At 32.9% G+C, this 17,622-nt stretch overlaps 1 protein-coding gene across 1 annotated transcript; it reads right to left on the reverse strand.

Moving 5' to 3' along the window:
- Window positions 1-6: 6 nt before the first annotated feature.
- On the reverse strand, window positions 7-17,435 carry LOC106466410. The gene is made up of 4 exons (XM_013926698.2): window positions 17,255-17,435; window positions 4,397-4,493; window positions 1,279-1,456; window positions 7-466 (listed from the first exon to the last, which is right to left on the reverse strand). Exons 1-4 carry the CDS (start codon window positions 17,270-17,272, stop codon window positions 385-387), a joined length of 375 nt encoding a protein of 124 aa, XP_013782152.1. The 5' UTR covers window positions 17,273-17,435; the 3' UTR covers window positions 7-384.
- Window positions 17,436-17,622: the final 187 nt, after the last annotated feature.

Consider the following 17,622-nt stretch of genomic DNA (forward strand, 5'->3'; position numbering starts at 1 on the left):
AAAACCTATCGAAGATTATTCACAAACTAATTTGATATATTGTCTTTCTTTTAGAATGTTTTAGACCAGCATTATAGACTTCTTAAGAAACTGATGCTACTGCTAAAGTATTTAACACATAAAAGAACCATATTAAATAATTTAGTCTGTACTTTAATATTTTCTTAACAGAATTATATTCATCAGGAAGTAACCAATTTTTTCCCACATTTTTGGAAATTATTGCAAATATATTTTTCTTCAGTTTACCAGAAATATTTGTTTACATATTCCTCATATTCTTGTTACATATTGCAATTACAACTTTTTACAAAATAGTTTTGAATTATTGCAAAAACTTTTTTTCTGCAGATTTATGAGAAATGTGTACATTTTCTCCTATTTTTACACCACTGGTTTTGGCTTTCTTTCTTCAGTGTTATCATCAGATGGCTTACTTTCTGCAGAACAATTAGGATCCAAAAACCTATGGCAAAAAAAACAACCAATTTTACCCTTAAGATGTTTGTTTCACTAACCAAATGTTCCTCATATGATATCATGACTTCAATAAGGTTTAAAGTGCCCTTCTCAAACATTTCATTTAAGTAAAGTAATTCATAGAAGTTAAGGAAAGATTCATTAATGTTTAATACCACAAAACATGAATGTATAACAATAAGCTATGAAAATATTACATAACAAGATGATTTATATGTATTACTTTTACAACTTATTTTAGTGGAGCATTCTGTAGCAAATTCAAATAAATATGTGAAATTTAACACTGAATTTGGTCAGAACTGATTACAGAAATGTGACATATAACACTGAACTCTTTTTTTTTTCACAACTGATTAATAAAGCAATGACATAACACTGAATTCTTTCAAAACTGACCAAAGTACATAAATAACTAAAAGCCTAAAACAATAATTGGGTTTCAGACATTTGCTATATGTTTTATTAGACTTTAAGATTAAATTTTAATGAACATTTGAATAGAATTAAAAGATATAAAAATCAGTCATCAATAACAAAAATGCACATTTTATAAAACAAAACAGAATAATAATTGGTGTAACTTTCTGAAGATTTAACTTAAAAGTGACTTCTTCTAGTCTAAACAAAACTTTATGTTAAGTAGCACTAAGTGTGATATTTGTGCTAAGTGCACAAAAACGCGTGAGTTGTGTCACAAGAAAATCTAATATATTCCAACTCTACAAAAGTATTATTATTAGTTGTTTTTTTTGTTTTTTTTCAAAATACTTATTTTATAAGTTAATTGATTCTCACATAGGTTGTAGGATGTCTTCTAATGGCACAACAGGCCAGGCTACCAGTGGTCTGGTTGAGAACAATGAAGTACCTTCTTCTGGTTCTAATCCACATATTTTGTTGCTGTAGATGAAGTCTAATGTTGTATCTCCCACTGTTACACTAAATGTAGGGCTCTTTTCTGTACCTGTATTGTCTGAAAAGTATGTAATTAATCACATATAGTTAGAAAAACTTCATTTTATATAAAATTACTTCCTTGTCAAGTAGACTTGTGGAAAAAATACTCATCAATAGTTTCATTTAATCCACAGCAAGAGTGATTAACTCTATCAGCACGGGCTTGGTCCCAGGGATAGACCTCATAACCATTTTGTGCTTGCTTTAGTTTTCATGCTATAACTTTTATATTAATATGCATATCATCATGAAGTTTTGCAGATTATCAGAAGGCACTCAGACACAAAATTAAGTTTTAAGATTTTTAAGTAATGTTTTTCTCATACCTTTTTTCTTTTGGAATGTTGACTATCAAACATGCAAAGTAATTTTGATTTTTAGATTAAAAATATTTTTATGTATCAGAAAATGTTCAAATTTCACAAACAAAACCTTTACAAGCTCCAGATAATTATCAAACATCTGTTAAGAAAAACTTTATATTTTATGTTATTTTCACTATCAAATCTCTGTATCGGTTTGGTCGATTTGACCAACCTTGTAACCACTATAAAAAATTAGGAAATAAATATAAATTATACTTTTTTAGTTCTAGAATGACTACAAATTATAAAATGAAAATACAAATGTTTAGTCTAAATAGCTTAAATTGCATAACATAATATATTTATATATATATATATATTATTTTTATTATACTGACTTTTCAGCTGTACCTGGCTAACATTACAGAAGTTGCAATGACACAGTGTACGTGCACTCATGCTACAGTATCCAAGAATATAAAACTGGCCTTTACAAAGTGACCTGTCTTGGCTGTGTTTTAGTGGACTAGTGTTTTGTAAAGTACAATCATATTTCAGTTAAATACATATATATATACATTATTACTATTTACAAATAAGTTCTTAAACTTATTTTTCTTGAAACATAGAAGAGTAAATAAAGAAGTACAGCAAACAATTTCTTCTAATTACAAACTTTGTACTCGTTTGCTGCTTGCTGTAGGTTGCTAAGCCTTATCAAATTTCACACGTGGTGGATGTGAAATGAAATTTTTTTTTTAGGTTTATATATACATTTTGAAATAACCAAAAATCATAAATCCTCTATAATTTATCAAACTTCATAACTGAGCTGTATTTGGGTCTAAAAAAATATGAAATTTCGAGCTCATTAAAGTATTATCTTACCACTTAGAATCTAGCATAAAAAGAAAGTCCTCAAAAGTAAATACTTCAAAGAGGCTGAGAAAGCTATTAGGGGGACATTATGAGCTTTTGATTGGTTATTCACACATCATTGACAGAAGTAGGTGTACGTGAGCATTTCCAAAAATGGAAAGAGGTGGGCAGGGCCACTGTGTTTGAGTCAGTAAATGTAGAGATATCTCAGCAAATAGAAATCATAGGAGGTTCTTATTTTATATTCTAGCTTGTCAATATCAGTAATATGAGTTCCTAATTCATAAGAAACTACAGACTTTGTATCTGAATATCACAAACATCTAATTTGAACCACAAAAATTGATATTTATGTGTGTTTTATTAATATTCACTTTTAAATTAAGAAATTAATTAATGTATAATACTAAAATTTGAATTATAATTTACAATTTAATATCAAACCTATTCACATAAATTCATAAAATAGTAGTTCAATAAAATTTTGAATGCAAGCCAACAAATGCGATGACATGGCCTTTCACCCGTGTCAATAGGGTTAATAACAAGATAAACTTATTTTGGAAAATAATATAAAATTATATTTCTTGAAACATGCATATATCAAGCTGGCAATCAGCATTGCGAATAAAACATACTTTCCTCATGTTTTTCTTATAATGATTAGACTGCATTCTTTCATCATTTGGGTACCTTCCCTGTTAACAATATTTTTGGCCATAATCCCAATAATATGTCATGAGGTTCAACCAGCTTAGGAGATTTAGGTTAGTCCCACATATGTATATGAAACTAGCAATACAAAACAATCTTTATAACAAAACTATAATGATAAATAATATACCAAATTAAAAAGTAATGACATTTGATATATCAACTACTATGGACAATAATGGTAATAATAGTAATTAGTAGGTGATACTATAGCATGGGATCTACAAAAATATTTACACTAAAGCGTGCAGTCTACACAGATACTATCATCATCATCACCATTTTAATGATTCACTAAAACATAATTTATTGATAAATTATTTATATCTATCCAAATATATCCCAAGATGAACCCACATCACCGAGATATTCGATGAATGTTGTTTCTTTAAAGCTGAAGAGCCCTTTTTAACCTGGACTCTATTTTAAAGACACGTTTTCTTCAACTTGTAGAAATATCTGTTTGATAATTTTCTTAACAGAAGAAAGAAAAGAACATGAACATGGAGCATTCAAATTTGAAGTGGACTAAAACTTTTCTCAGTCTGAGTCATATATTTAAAATTTGTTTAATGAAGCGTTTTATTTAGCATAGATACTTACTTACTATACAGTTTAAACATAAGTTGATGCTACTATAGCGTGGTGCAGTCTACACAGATACTATCATCATCAGTTTTAATAATTCACTAAAACATAACTTTTCGAACATACAACTTATTAAATTATTATTATTTGCTGAACAAAAATGTGAATAGATATAAATTATTTAGCAAGAAAAATACCTTAAATTTAGGTTATAATTGTACTAGTTGTGATTGTTGGAATTTATTTCATTCTGATTATACTTGCCCCAAAACATTAGGTAATGGTATTTTGTACTTTATTAATTTAAAATCATTATTTATAATAACTGGTGCCAGTTGTAAATAAACTAAAGTTAAAACAGTGATGAAGATAGTATCTGTGTAGACCGCACGCTATAGTGTAAACATCTTTGAAGACTGTACGCTTTAGTAGCACCAATTAGTACTTGTATACTAATAGCCTATACAAACCTTGACTGTCACCATGGCTTTCAATGCCTAGTACTTCTTCTACACTATGGGACTGAATACTTTTGGTAAATTCATCCCATTCAGAAAAACCTGGAGTCTAATGAAGACAGAAGAAAACCAGAACTTGTAACAGAATTCTCCAATTAAGAATTTTTTCACTGATATTTCACAGAAAGTTTCATAAAAATTATGTTTATCAGAAAAAAAAAAGTTAAAATAACTTTCTTGATGTAATATATGAAATACTAAACAATGATTAATATATAATTCCAAAATAATCATAAAAAATTTCACTCTAAAACAATTAATTTTAATATGACAAAAAAATATGGTAAAAAAAAAACTGAAAAATAATAACTGATGTTAAAAACATATATATTACTTTTACTCACAATATATACAAATATATTGAAACACTGACAAACAGCAATGAATACATCTGTGTTAAGAATACAGGTAATAATTCAAACAATATAGTTAATGTAGGTAATAATTCTAACAATATAGTGACTATAGGTAATAATTTAAATACTTTAGCGAATGTTAAATTTTCTTAAATCTAAAATATATTTCCAATTATAATTACCTCCTCTCACACTTACAGCTATTACTCAACTGCCAGAGTTTCTTTCTTTTCCCATCTAAGCATTGGTTTGATTTTGTCTCACTTGCTCCAGTTTTTTAAACCCCACTTAATTGCCCTTGTGATACTCTCCACACACATCAATGCACCCTCTATCTTGGTACTGTATATAAGCACCTTATTCAGATAATGTTATTACTTTTTCGAGACTGACACAATCCCAGTCCTTAACACCGGCTCTTAGTGGGGAGGAAGGGTGGGAGAGTTTGAATGAGGGCAAGTATTATTAGAAATTCATTTTCAATTTAAGAAAATGTTAACTTCCAAAACATACTTACCTCTACTCCCACTTACAGCTATAATCCCACACTGATAAGGTGGAGGGGGCTGGTGAGGGCATTATCCATACAGAAAGTGTCTGCAGAGTTCATGGGTATGTCAACAAATGATCATCACTCTAGTTGGGGAACTGCACTACATCCAGAACAGATATGCTTTTCACCTAGAACTTAATTCATGTACTTTGAGTGGAATTTTACATGATTTCTCATCACTATTGGTCAAGCCCCAAACAGATAGTCGAGGTTCCACTTCTTGGGGTTGGAATTATGGGGCCATGTTCCCTATATCCCACATTGATGGCAAGGGCAATTGGACTGCAATCTATATGTAGCCATAGAGTGATGTGTTCCAAGGCACTGGAATTACAATAAGAAGGTTAGCAACACTGAAGTGGACAAACCTTTTCCTCAACCTGAAGAAGTCTGAAAGGCAATACGCCAGGCTCGGAACAACAGAATCATGTATGCCTTACTCAATCTCTCATCCTGAGGAAACAGAACTCTTCTGGTCTGGAATTATGAACACTCATCCTCACTCCCTAACCATGTGGGCAAGGTAAATTCCACTTGCTCCCGGAATTATGGGGAAGACATGGTATAAACTGTGCTCAACCAAGAACCCAGGATGGGACCACTCTGCATTTGGAATTACACAAAGACAATGGACCCTCTTCCATAAACAATATAATGAGCCAATATGGATCAAAAAGAAAGGCCACACTCAACCCAACCAGATAGCTGAGTGTCAAATCTGAAACGGTATTATGAGTAGGCTGGTTCCTCTCCTATCGACATCTGGGAAAAAACATACAGGGACCCAGATAGAAGGGCCCCAACTTTGCCCTCTTCTCCAAAAAGTAGAGGAAATTCACTCTAACACTCTGGAGGAAAAGCCTTTGTCCACCATCCTAGTGACTGGAAACCAGGTGTGGTAACTCCACTAGCAGAATCTGGGTGGTAATGTGCACTGGGGAGCCCTGAGGAACAGTACAATAGGTGAACCAAGTTCCCTAATTTTTTAAAAGCAAACCGACTTCAATTTATTCAATCTGATGATCTGCAGGGATGAGCAGGATCCCCTTATGCTTTACTCATGGTAGTCCAGTGGCATTCCAGCATAATACAGTAATACTACTCAGTCAGTCTCTAGGTGGTCTTATGGAACACCTCATTTCTACAGAGAATGTTGCAACCTGTATAAAGTATATTGAATTAGTGGTTGCCAGTGCAGAATTGGTTTGATAACAGCACACATGCCTGGGCAACACTCGCCAGAGTGGGATCCTGTAAAGGACCCTGAAAGGTAGTAATGAAAATACTCACCCCTCTGTATAATCTAGCAGAAGTGGTTACGATAGCTAAAGTTGGTAGGCAAAAACCCTCAGATGACGATATTGCCAGATCATGCATATAATGTGAGATAAAAATATTGGGGGAGGTCCACACAATGTCTTCTTCAAGGCAATTCAACTGGGCTGCTAATAACATAGAAATGTGACAAATATGACTAGACTTGACTCACATAATATTCCACGCATTCATAGAGAGCCCAGAATAAAAGATTCGTTGTCTAGCATCTCTAAAGGCATTAGTGCAGGCAACAAAACCTTCAAGACCCTCACTGAACATGACAATGATTGAAATCTGATCAGACATAGAAATGAAAAATAGTGATCAGATGAATCAGTGAAAAGGATTTATAGCCTTCCCTGTCTGACAGTGTCTTGGGTAAGAAGAACCAGTCTGAGGATGTAGATAGAATGAGAAAGCAGTATGTGGACATACTGCACAAACCACTCCAACCAGCGATGTATGTAGGTCAGCAGTATCAAAAGTAAACTTTCAGATAAAGGTGATACATAGCATATGAAAATCAGGTCACAAGCAAGTGAGAAAGGGCATGTAATGTAGACTTAATATACCAGTTTGGTAACTGGAATGGTCGTTTGGGACTAAGGACCCAAAGCAACCTGAGGAATCTGGAGAGTACTAGAGACTCAAATAATATTTTGTCGCGAGTATCGAATGGTAGTCGATAAGGCCGCCTTATAAAGGGCAATTGTGGAAGATGCAAAAACTCTTATCAAAGAACCAGGTCAAAAAACGAGTTATGGTTGGCACTTCTGATCAAATTGGGTTCAAACGTCTCTCAATACACCATTGCTGATATGCGTGTTATTTCCATTGATTAATGTTCATTGGAGGACTAAGCGAAGACTGAGACAGATACATGGCAACCTTAGAAATTAAACCCTGATGCCATGCAACAGATTGCATAACTTCTATTCCTGAAGCCTGACCTCCTGGATAGCTGGTTGTACAATGTCAGATCATGGCTGCCTCCTCAGAGATGACCTAAGAAGAAGTGGAAGAGTTGGACACTCCCGAAGGTACCACAGAAGCAGAAACCAGGGTGTAGCTACCAATCTGGTGCTACCAACAGGACCCAACAATGGGTTGGAACAAATCATAGTTAGTACCTTGGGTAACATATTAATTGGAGGGAATACCTAGAGTTGTAATCCAGTCCCATTCTGATGGAATGCATCCATTGCCAAAAGCCTGAAAGCGAGATACTGAAGACTAAATTGCCAGTAGTTGGGTGTTCCAATGAGAGGCCAACCCACCAATCAGAGTTATAAAATGAGAGCCAATCTAACAGAACCTTGCAGTGCAGCATCTATTCTGTTGTGAGAATCTGTCTGGGTTGAGACAACTGACCTGTTGTTGCAGTCATCACCTGTGGAACATGGCAAACTAGTAGGATAATATGATAGGAGTGATCCCAAGAAAGGAGGTTCCACATTCGAAAACAAGGAGCCCTGGACTAAGTGCCTCCTCAATGAGAAACACAAGACACCACCACAGAATTGTTAGAGTGAAGCCTGATCATTTTCTCCTTAATAAGCCCAGACTATGAGACATTGCTTTTTGAAGAGCAAGAAGGACTGAAACAGTGTAGGGAAACCTCATCATTTGTGCATAGACCCTGGAATTCCTGACTGTTGGTATATGCACCCCATCCCTGAAACAAGATATTCATGAAGTGATGTAACTCTGGACGAGGAACTCATATTTTAGTAGTATCCCGACTTAACAACCCCTTGAGATCGATGAATGATCCTGACTAAGGAAATTGGGAAATCCAGTGAATCCAGTTTATGATCCCTTGGTCGCATAAAGACCTTAAAATGATCTCTTGTGCTCTCATTCCAAAGGCAGATGTAGTATTTGAGAGTCATAATATGCTTCCATATGGTGGTAGTAGGCTAAATCATGCAGTTCCGACAACCGTGTCGGATAAGGCATAGCTGTCCCTTCAAGTATCTGAGAAGTAAACCTCCCTGCATGAACCACAATGTCCATGGATGGTTAGAAACCTGAATATTCACTCCCAGACCTTTCAGCCATCCAGTAAGGTACAGGCTCAAAAGCAACTGGGGAAACATCTTACTCTAGATGAACCAACTGAAGAAGACAAATCAAGCAGCTTATTCCAAGGTGGCCTTCTTTTTGTTTTTTTCATTTCATTTACAGACTGAGTTGATTGGAACAACATTTGGTCAGGTAAGTTTGTTTTGTGAGAGCAAAGCAATATTGGGCTATTTGTTATGTCCACCATAGGGAATCTAGCCCCGTATTCCAGTGTTACAAGTCTGGAATATGAGAGACCTGAGTTGTCTCTTTGCCGGAAATAATAATCTGGGAATTCATACTTTAAATCGGCTTGCCAATCAAATTCTTTTTTTTTTTTTTTTATTTTACGAAAATCAACTAGGTAACACAGATTATCTGAATAAGGTCCTTATATACAGTACCAGTATAGAGAGGGCATTGACGTAGGCAGAGAGTATCATGAGACAAATATCACCATGAGCAATTAAGTGAGGTATAAAGGACTGGAGTGAGCAACAAAAAAATCCAACCAATGCTTAGATGGGCAAAGGAAGAAACTTTGGCTGGTGAGTAATAGCTGTAAGTGTGACAGGAGGTAAGTAAGTATGTTTTGGAAATAGGTAATAATTCTAACAATATAGTCAACACAGGTTATAATACCACAATATAGTGAATGTAGGTAATAATTCTAACAATATAGTGAATGTAGGTAATAATTCTAACAATATAGTTAACATAGGTAATAATACTACAATATAGTCAACATAGGAAATAATACTACAGTGTAGTCAGCACAGATAATAATACTACAATATAGTGAATATAGGTAATAATTCTAACAATATAGTCAACATAGGTAATAATACTACAGTATAGTCAACATAGGTAATAATACTACAGTATAGTCAACATAGGTAATAATACTACAATATAGTCAACATGGATAATAATTCCACAATATAGTCAACACAGGTAATAATAATACTACAATATAGTGAATATAGGTAATAATGCTACAATATAGTGAATATAGGTAATAATTCTAACAATATAGTGAATATAGGAAATAATAATACAATATAGTCAACATAGGAAATAATAAGACAATATAGTCAACATAGGTAATACAGTGTAGCCCCATTATAGTGTGATCATTGAGGTCCATAAAATGTCATCGCGAAACAAGCAGAGTCTCGCTAAATCGGGGTTCCAGAAGATCACTGTTCAAGCTGACCCAATGTTGACCTGACATCCTAAAATACCTCTATTGTTCCCCTCTTTGACTAGTGTTTTTACACATTCCCTTTCTTGCAAGTAAATTACCAAAACAAAACAAGAAATAAAAACATTCAAGAATATTAGTAATCATCATTTGCAGTCTATTTCTTAAAAAACTGATCAAGTGTTCCTTTCTTGAACGTAGCATGTCTCTGGCTGCGAGCAAAATCTAGAATGCTTCTGAGTTGGAGGATTTTTATGTGGTCCACCTCCTGAGTCTCCAGCCAACGGAGACTAGCCTCGAGGTGTTCAATAGCTTCAGACACTTTTGGTGGTGGTGATGGAGGCTCTTCGTTATCCTCTTCTTGTGGTTTGAGAATCGGTACATTTGCCTCTGTTAGTGCTATAGCTACGTTATGGACGATCTCGGCATCCGTCAAGTGCTCATATGTTGGGCATTCATTGTCAACAGAGTGCCACTGGTGTAGCTCTTCTTTGCTCCATTCAGACAGCTTCTTTGCCTCACGCACATCTTCCTCTGTGAAGGCATACAAATCTATCTCATCATCATCATCATCTTCCGTGGTGGACTGACGTGATGAAAAGGCTAGCCCCAGACCCTTCTCTCAGCATTTCTCTACACACGACGAGCTGACTGCTGCCAAGGCCTTCCCACCTAAGTGGCAAACTTCCCTCTTGTTCAGGCTTTTCAGATAGGCTTCAAGCGTTATTGAAGTATTTAGTGAAAAAAAAAGTTCGAAATGCATCTAGGAGGTTCTAGGATTACAAAAAGGATATTTGAGATTTTTTAGATGACGAAAAGTATTTTTAATTTGGACATGAAAATCACTTTGCACTCAGACTAACTAAAAAAAAGAATCGTTATTTTCACTGACAAATTTAAGTAAAAATACTTCATTAAAAAGTCTGATTTTTGTCTGCAAAAGTCTTCTAATGTTTACTATAAGTCTAGAAAATTTGGTAAAGATACACTTAAAATATTAAAAGTTATTTTAATATTTTCACTGTAATTCTGTTTTAATATTGTAATACTGTTTCACTGTAATTCTGTTTTAATATTGTAATACTGTTTCACTGTAATTCTAACAATAGAGTGAAAATAGATAATAATTATAACAATATAGTGAATATAGGTAATAATACTACAATAGTCAACATAGGAAATAATACTACAATATAGTCAACATAGGAAATAATACTACAATATAGTCAACATAGGAAATAATACTACAATATTCAACATCGGAAATAATACTACAATATAGTCAACATAGGAAATAATACTACAATATAGTCAACATAGGAAATAATACTACAATATAATCAACATAGGTAATAATACTACAATAGAGTTAACATAGATAATAATACTACAATATAGTCAACATAAGTAATAATATTATAATATAGTCAACATAAGTAATAATACTACAATATAGTCAACATAGGTAATAATACTACAATAGCCAACATACGTAATAATACTACAATATAGTCAACATAGGTAATAATACTACAATATAGTCAACATAGGAAATAATACTACAATATAGTCAACATAGGAAATAATACTACAATATAGTCAACATAGGTAATAATACTACATTAGTCAACATAAGTATTAAAAATAATGACTTGGGAAATACTAAGTACTATGTTAAGAATACAGATTTAATGTTCTTATCAAGTTGGGCAATGAGTTTTAGCACTTTTGGCAAAATCCAGTTCAACAATAATTAGTTATGAGAATTAAAGCCAAATAATCTAAAGTGATTACAGATATTTATAGTGATTGTTTTGCCACTGGAGATTTGTTATGTACATGTTATCATAATATAAAATTAATGTTGGTGAAGCTAACTGATAAATACATGGAGGTTGATAAAGGCATTTAAACAAGAGAAACATAAATTAATTCTGTCAGGGATACTGCTATGACTTAATTGTTGAGTTAAGTAAGTCACTAGGGCTGAATATTGGATTTAGGTCAATATGCAAAGATGAGCATATTAGCTGGTTGGGCTCGTGTTATCAGTTTAATGGGAGAAGGGAGGTTTTTGGAACAGAAGGTTGAAATTTAAATAGATTACGGGCTGAGGGCCAGAATAAACTAAATGCAGAAGAAATGATTTAGAGAAAATGGTAGTGTAGGAATAAAGTACAGAAGCAGTTATAATGGTAGGCTAAATTGTTACTATTGTAATGCTAAAAGTATAAGAAATAAAATGGATGACTTTATAGCACTGGTCAGAACAGAATATTTTTATATAATGAGAATAACTGAAACCTGGTTAAATGTGGAGGATTCTGTTAAGAGAAATTTCTTTTAAATACAAGATTATACATTGTTTAATAGGGATAAAATACTAAACAGAGGAGTGGTTTTATATGTAAAATGTGAGTTACACCCTAATGAAGTTACGAATAACAAAGATAATAACAAGGAGATTGAATCTGTTTGGGTTTCTGTTGGTTGATACAGGGGTAAAAGACATTTAGTTGGAAATTTGTTATAGGCCACTAGATGGAATTAATGAAAAACACTAGGGTGAGGTAAAGAATTCAGCTGTTAATACGGTCATAATTATGGTGGATTTTAATTTCAAGCATATAGACTGGGAAATGTTAAAAGTCAACCATTTAGGAGACAGGTTTTTACAAATTTTTCTGGATGGTTTTCATCACCAATTAGTTAGGGAACCTACTAGGAACAATACTATTTTAGATTTATTGTAATTTTCTAATAAAGAAATAGTTGAGAGAGTGGAGATTGGGAAACATCTCTGTCCAAGTGATTAATTAGGTTTCATGTTTTACTACATAGAGAGATCAGAAATAATGAAATTTTGTTTATAAGTTTCAAAAAAAAATTTTGAATGGATATGAAAAGAATTATCTGTTGTGCATTGGGCAGCTGAATTAATTGGGAACTGATCAAACGTGGAAAAATATTCAAGACAGATATTGTTACGTATCTGCTTGTTTGTTAATTTCCAGTAGAAATTCTTTCTGAGGAACTTCAGCGATACAAGTCCTTTCTTGGGTAAACTAGTTTATTCTTTCTCGATACAAACTTTTAGTACACAGTAATTCCACAGTCAGTGCGTTTCTCGTCACTTTCAACTTAACAACTTTTATAATACAAGCTATAAATCACGGCAATTCACAATCTCGATAACTTCTCTCTCTACGAGTGCAAAACACACACTAGCTTGAAACAGAATCGTAATTCACCTGAAAAAAACATAACTACTGTTTGCTTAACTATACATTCAATCCCGCTAGCTTTTCTCGCCAGGCTTATATACTAACAAAGAGGCGTCTCTCGAACACACTCGGGCTTCCCGATAAGTTGAGAAACTCAAGTCACACATGCTCCCAGCATCCTGTGACTTCTGCTGTCGTAACAATATTGTTACGTCAATGGTCGTTTGTTAATTTTCTATAGAAATTTTTTCGCAGAAACTTCAGCAATACAAGTCTTTTCTTAAATAAAACTAGTTTATTCTTTCTCAATACAACTTTGCAATACACTTAATTTCCACAGTCACTTTAACTTAAACACACGCTATAATTCACAACAATTCATGCACTTTACTTACGATCACTACCGCGCTTTACTCAATTGTCCATCTCTGTCTGTCTGCAATTATCTATCCCATCACTTTATTTGCTGGCTTATATACTATAAGAGCACATGTCTAGCAAACGCTAAGACGTTCAACAGGTTTCTCGATCTTTCTAGAACTCCAGCACATGCTCCCAGTGTCGCGCGACTTCCGCTGTCCTAACAATATGTTCATTATAGAAAAAAAATGGTGGCTGCAAGTACAAAATCAGGGAATAGAGGGTAAAATCCAAGAAAAGCATTATGAATTTATGAAGTTTATATTGACTACTATGACAGGAAACTTAGAGAATTGAAAATGACAAGACATATATTTAATAATGAAAATGACAAGACACAAATATTTAATTATGAAAATTACAAGACACAAATATTTAATAATGAAAATGACAAGACACAAATATTTAATAATGAAAATGATAAGACACAAATATTTAATAATGAAAATGATAAGACACAAATATTTAACAATGAAAATGACAAGACAAATATTTAATAATGAAAATGACAAAGAAGACACAATTATTTAATAATGAAATGACAAGAAGACACATTTAATTATGAAAATTACAAGACACAAATATTTAATAATGAAAATGACAAGAAGAGAAATATTTAATATTGAAAATGACAAGAAGAGAAATATTTAATAATGAAAATTACAAGACACAAATATTTAATAATGAAAATGACAAGAAGACATATTTAATAATGAAAATGATAAGACACAAATATTTAATAATGAAAATGACAAGACACAAATATTTAATAATGAAAATGATAGGACAAGAACACACAAATATATATTTTGGCAGTAGGACAAGGAGACACAAATATATATTTTGGCAGTAGGACAAGGAGACACAAATATATAGTTTGGCAGTAGGACAAGAAGACACAAATATATATTTTGGCAGTAGGACAAGAAGACACAAATATATAGTTTGGCAGTAGGACAAGAAGACACAAATATATAGTTTGGCAGTAGGACAAGAAGACACAAATATATAGTTTGGCAGTAGGACAAGAAGACACAAATATATAGTTTGGCAGTAGGACAAGAAGACACAAATATATAGTTTGGCAGTAGGACAAGAAGACACAAATATATATTTTGGCAGAGTATGATTTGTCTTCAACTAAGGTAGTTTTATTTTTCAAACAAGGTGGTTGGCCTTTGGATTGTATTGTCTTCAGATGTGATTTATGCAGTAAACTTGGAGTTTAGGGGAAGCTTGATAAATATTGATAAGTTAGTCTTGAGTTTTGTTTTCAATTATAGTTTATTTTAGTGTTTTTCTTAACATTTATGCTATGTTTATATGGCAAGTGATGTGGAAGTAAATGTGACACACTCAGTATTTAAGATAGAGTTGTATTTCTCAACCAGTCTATGAACCAATGCTTGTTTGTCACAACCACATTACCGGTCCTTGGAATACACACAAAATCTTACAAAATATTCTTATGTAATTTATAATGTTTGTTTTTAACTTACTCACATTTTAGTGGTCTGTGACAGATTAGAGAGGGAGTGAAATGGTAACTAAAAGATTGAGAAATGCTAAGCAAGAAGATATACATTGATACTGATATGTATACAAAGAACAGAGAATACAAGTAATACTTGAAACAATAGGTTACAAACACACATTCAGAAAACATTTATGCATTACACCTAAAATATACAACAATCATATATCTGAATGAACAAACAAGTAAAGCACAACATTAAAGTTTAGCTAGTAGCATGACTGAACCAGACTTAGGGAGACATTTGCACATCATTCTTGTACACTAGGGAAATAACATGAAACTATAATAATATCACATTACATTATCTCAGAGAAATAAAAATCACAATATTTTTTCAACAAGATTTGAGTACTTTTAAGCGTTTTTATAAAACTATGAGAATACTTTGTTAATATCAAATATCAAGGATATGAAGAACTGAAAGTAATACATTTACAATTGAACTATAAGCACTTGCAGTAAGGAGTAGCTAAGATACTGAAAATTCCTTAAACAAATGAATAAAAGATGTTCACAAAGGTTTTGTTGAGGGTTTGGAAATTTGGAAGCCAATCAAAAGTGATTATCCCTACATATAAACATAAGAATATTGACTTTCTATCTTACAGACACTGATTTCAGCAGAAAGTCAGTTCTTTTTTAACCACAGTGTGTCACTTAAACTGTTAAGAAATTTGCTAATAAATGGAAGAAAAAAATGCAAATTTTATATATTTATGGAAAACAATTTTATATACAACCATTTTGTTCATCTGTCTTCTAATTTAGAAAAATAGAAATCCAGTAAAACATATATACCTAAAACAGTAAATTTTCTCCTAATCTATATATAATTTATAAATATTCTCAAAATACTTGTTTGTTAAGTGCAAAGAAGCACAAGCTAACCACTGGGAATCAAACCTCAGATGATCTTACAATTACTAGACTTCAAGGGGGATAAGCTAGCAAATTGGTAGAAGAGTGGCTGGATGAAAGAAAGCAAACTGGATTAATGTCACAAATGGGATACCTCAGGGCTCAGTCTTAGGACCTTTGCTCTTTTTGATTTACATCAGTAACACAGATGAAGGAATAGTCAATAAATTACTTAAATTTGCAGCTGATATTAAGGTCTTGGGTGTTGCTAGCTGTGAAGAGGATGCTGCTGACTTACAAAAGAATTTAGATCATTTAGTGAGTTGGGCAAATAAATGACACATGAGTTTTAATTATAATAATGCAAGATAATGCATGTTTGTTATAATTTGAATTATAAGTATAATTTGGATGGGAATAACCTTAACAGTGTTATGAAGGAAAAGGATTTTGGTGTAATAGTTGATCAGTCTCTAAAGCCATCCAAGCAGTGTGCTGTTGCTAGTGGTAGGGCAAATAGGATTCTAAGTTGTATCTACAGAAATATTGAATACAAGTCTAAAGAGGTTATAATTGCATTGTACAGGTCACTGGTTAGGCCACATTTGGAATACTGTGGGCTCCTTACCTTAGGAAAGACATTGAAATGTTGGAAAGGATTCAGAGAAGGGTTACTATAATGGTGCCTGGAATGGAGGGGTTGTCATATGAGGAGATGCTGAAATCTCTCAAGTCGTTGTCTCTTGAAAAAAGAAGAGTTAGGGGGGATCTGATTGAGGTGTTTAAGATTGTAAAGGGAATTGATAGTGTTGATGCATCATATTTTTCTATACTTAACAGAGAGAATAGTAGGTCTAGGGGACACAAATATAAATTTTGGCAAGGTAGGAGTCATCTTCAGTTAAGACAGTTTCATTTTCCTAACACTAACGGAGTGGTTGGCCTTTGAAATGGGTTGCCTTCAGAGGCTGTAAATATAGGTGAGTTTTAAAAAAAGCTTAATACGTATATGAACGATAAGGGCTGGCTTTAACTTTAAGCTTTTTTTTTTAATTATTTTAATTTAGTTTAGAGGATGGAACAGCCGAGATAGACCAACAAGTCCTATGTTGTCCCAAAACATTATGCTATATTATGTAAAATTATTAGTTTTTATAACTAAGTTCGAATTATAAATACAACGTCAATAATTTACTGAGGTCTTCAAACAGTTATTACTATGTATTATAAAGTTTATATTTGAACCACAGCATGTGAACCAATTACTCAACACTTACAGACGATAAATCAGTCATATTTATTTGTCGACACTGTTATTTTCTGACTCCAGTTGTTTCTTATATCTTCTCTTTCAGCATTTTACAAGCTAACATAATAAACCGTCTTGCGTGAAACCGAAATTCAGCTAGCACGACACCTATAAGCACTAATTGTAGCTCCCGCTTACGTTTTGCCACTCTTAACTATATATATCTGTATCATCCCTACATTCTTGTTTGCATTTTTTCGGCACTGCCCTTCCTACATCATTTTACATTTACGAAACGTTTCTTGTTACTTGTATTTCTTGAACCAGTTTCTTCTATGAAAATATATCTTCAAAATAAAATGAAAAAAAAATCTTACACGATATTAAGGATATTTT

Source organism: Limulus polyphemus, unplaced genomic scaffold (assembly GCF_000517525.1).
Source record: "Limulus polyphemus unplaced genomic scaffold, Limulus_polyphemus-2.1.2 Scaffold2250, whole genome shotgun sequence".
Taxonomy (NCBI): domain Eukaryota; kingdom Metazoa; phylum Arthropoda; class Merostomata; order Xiphosura; family Limulidae; genus Limulus; species Limulus polyphemus.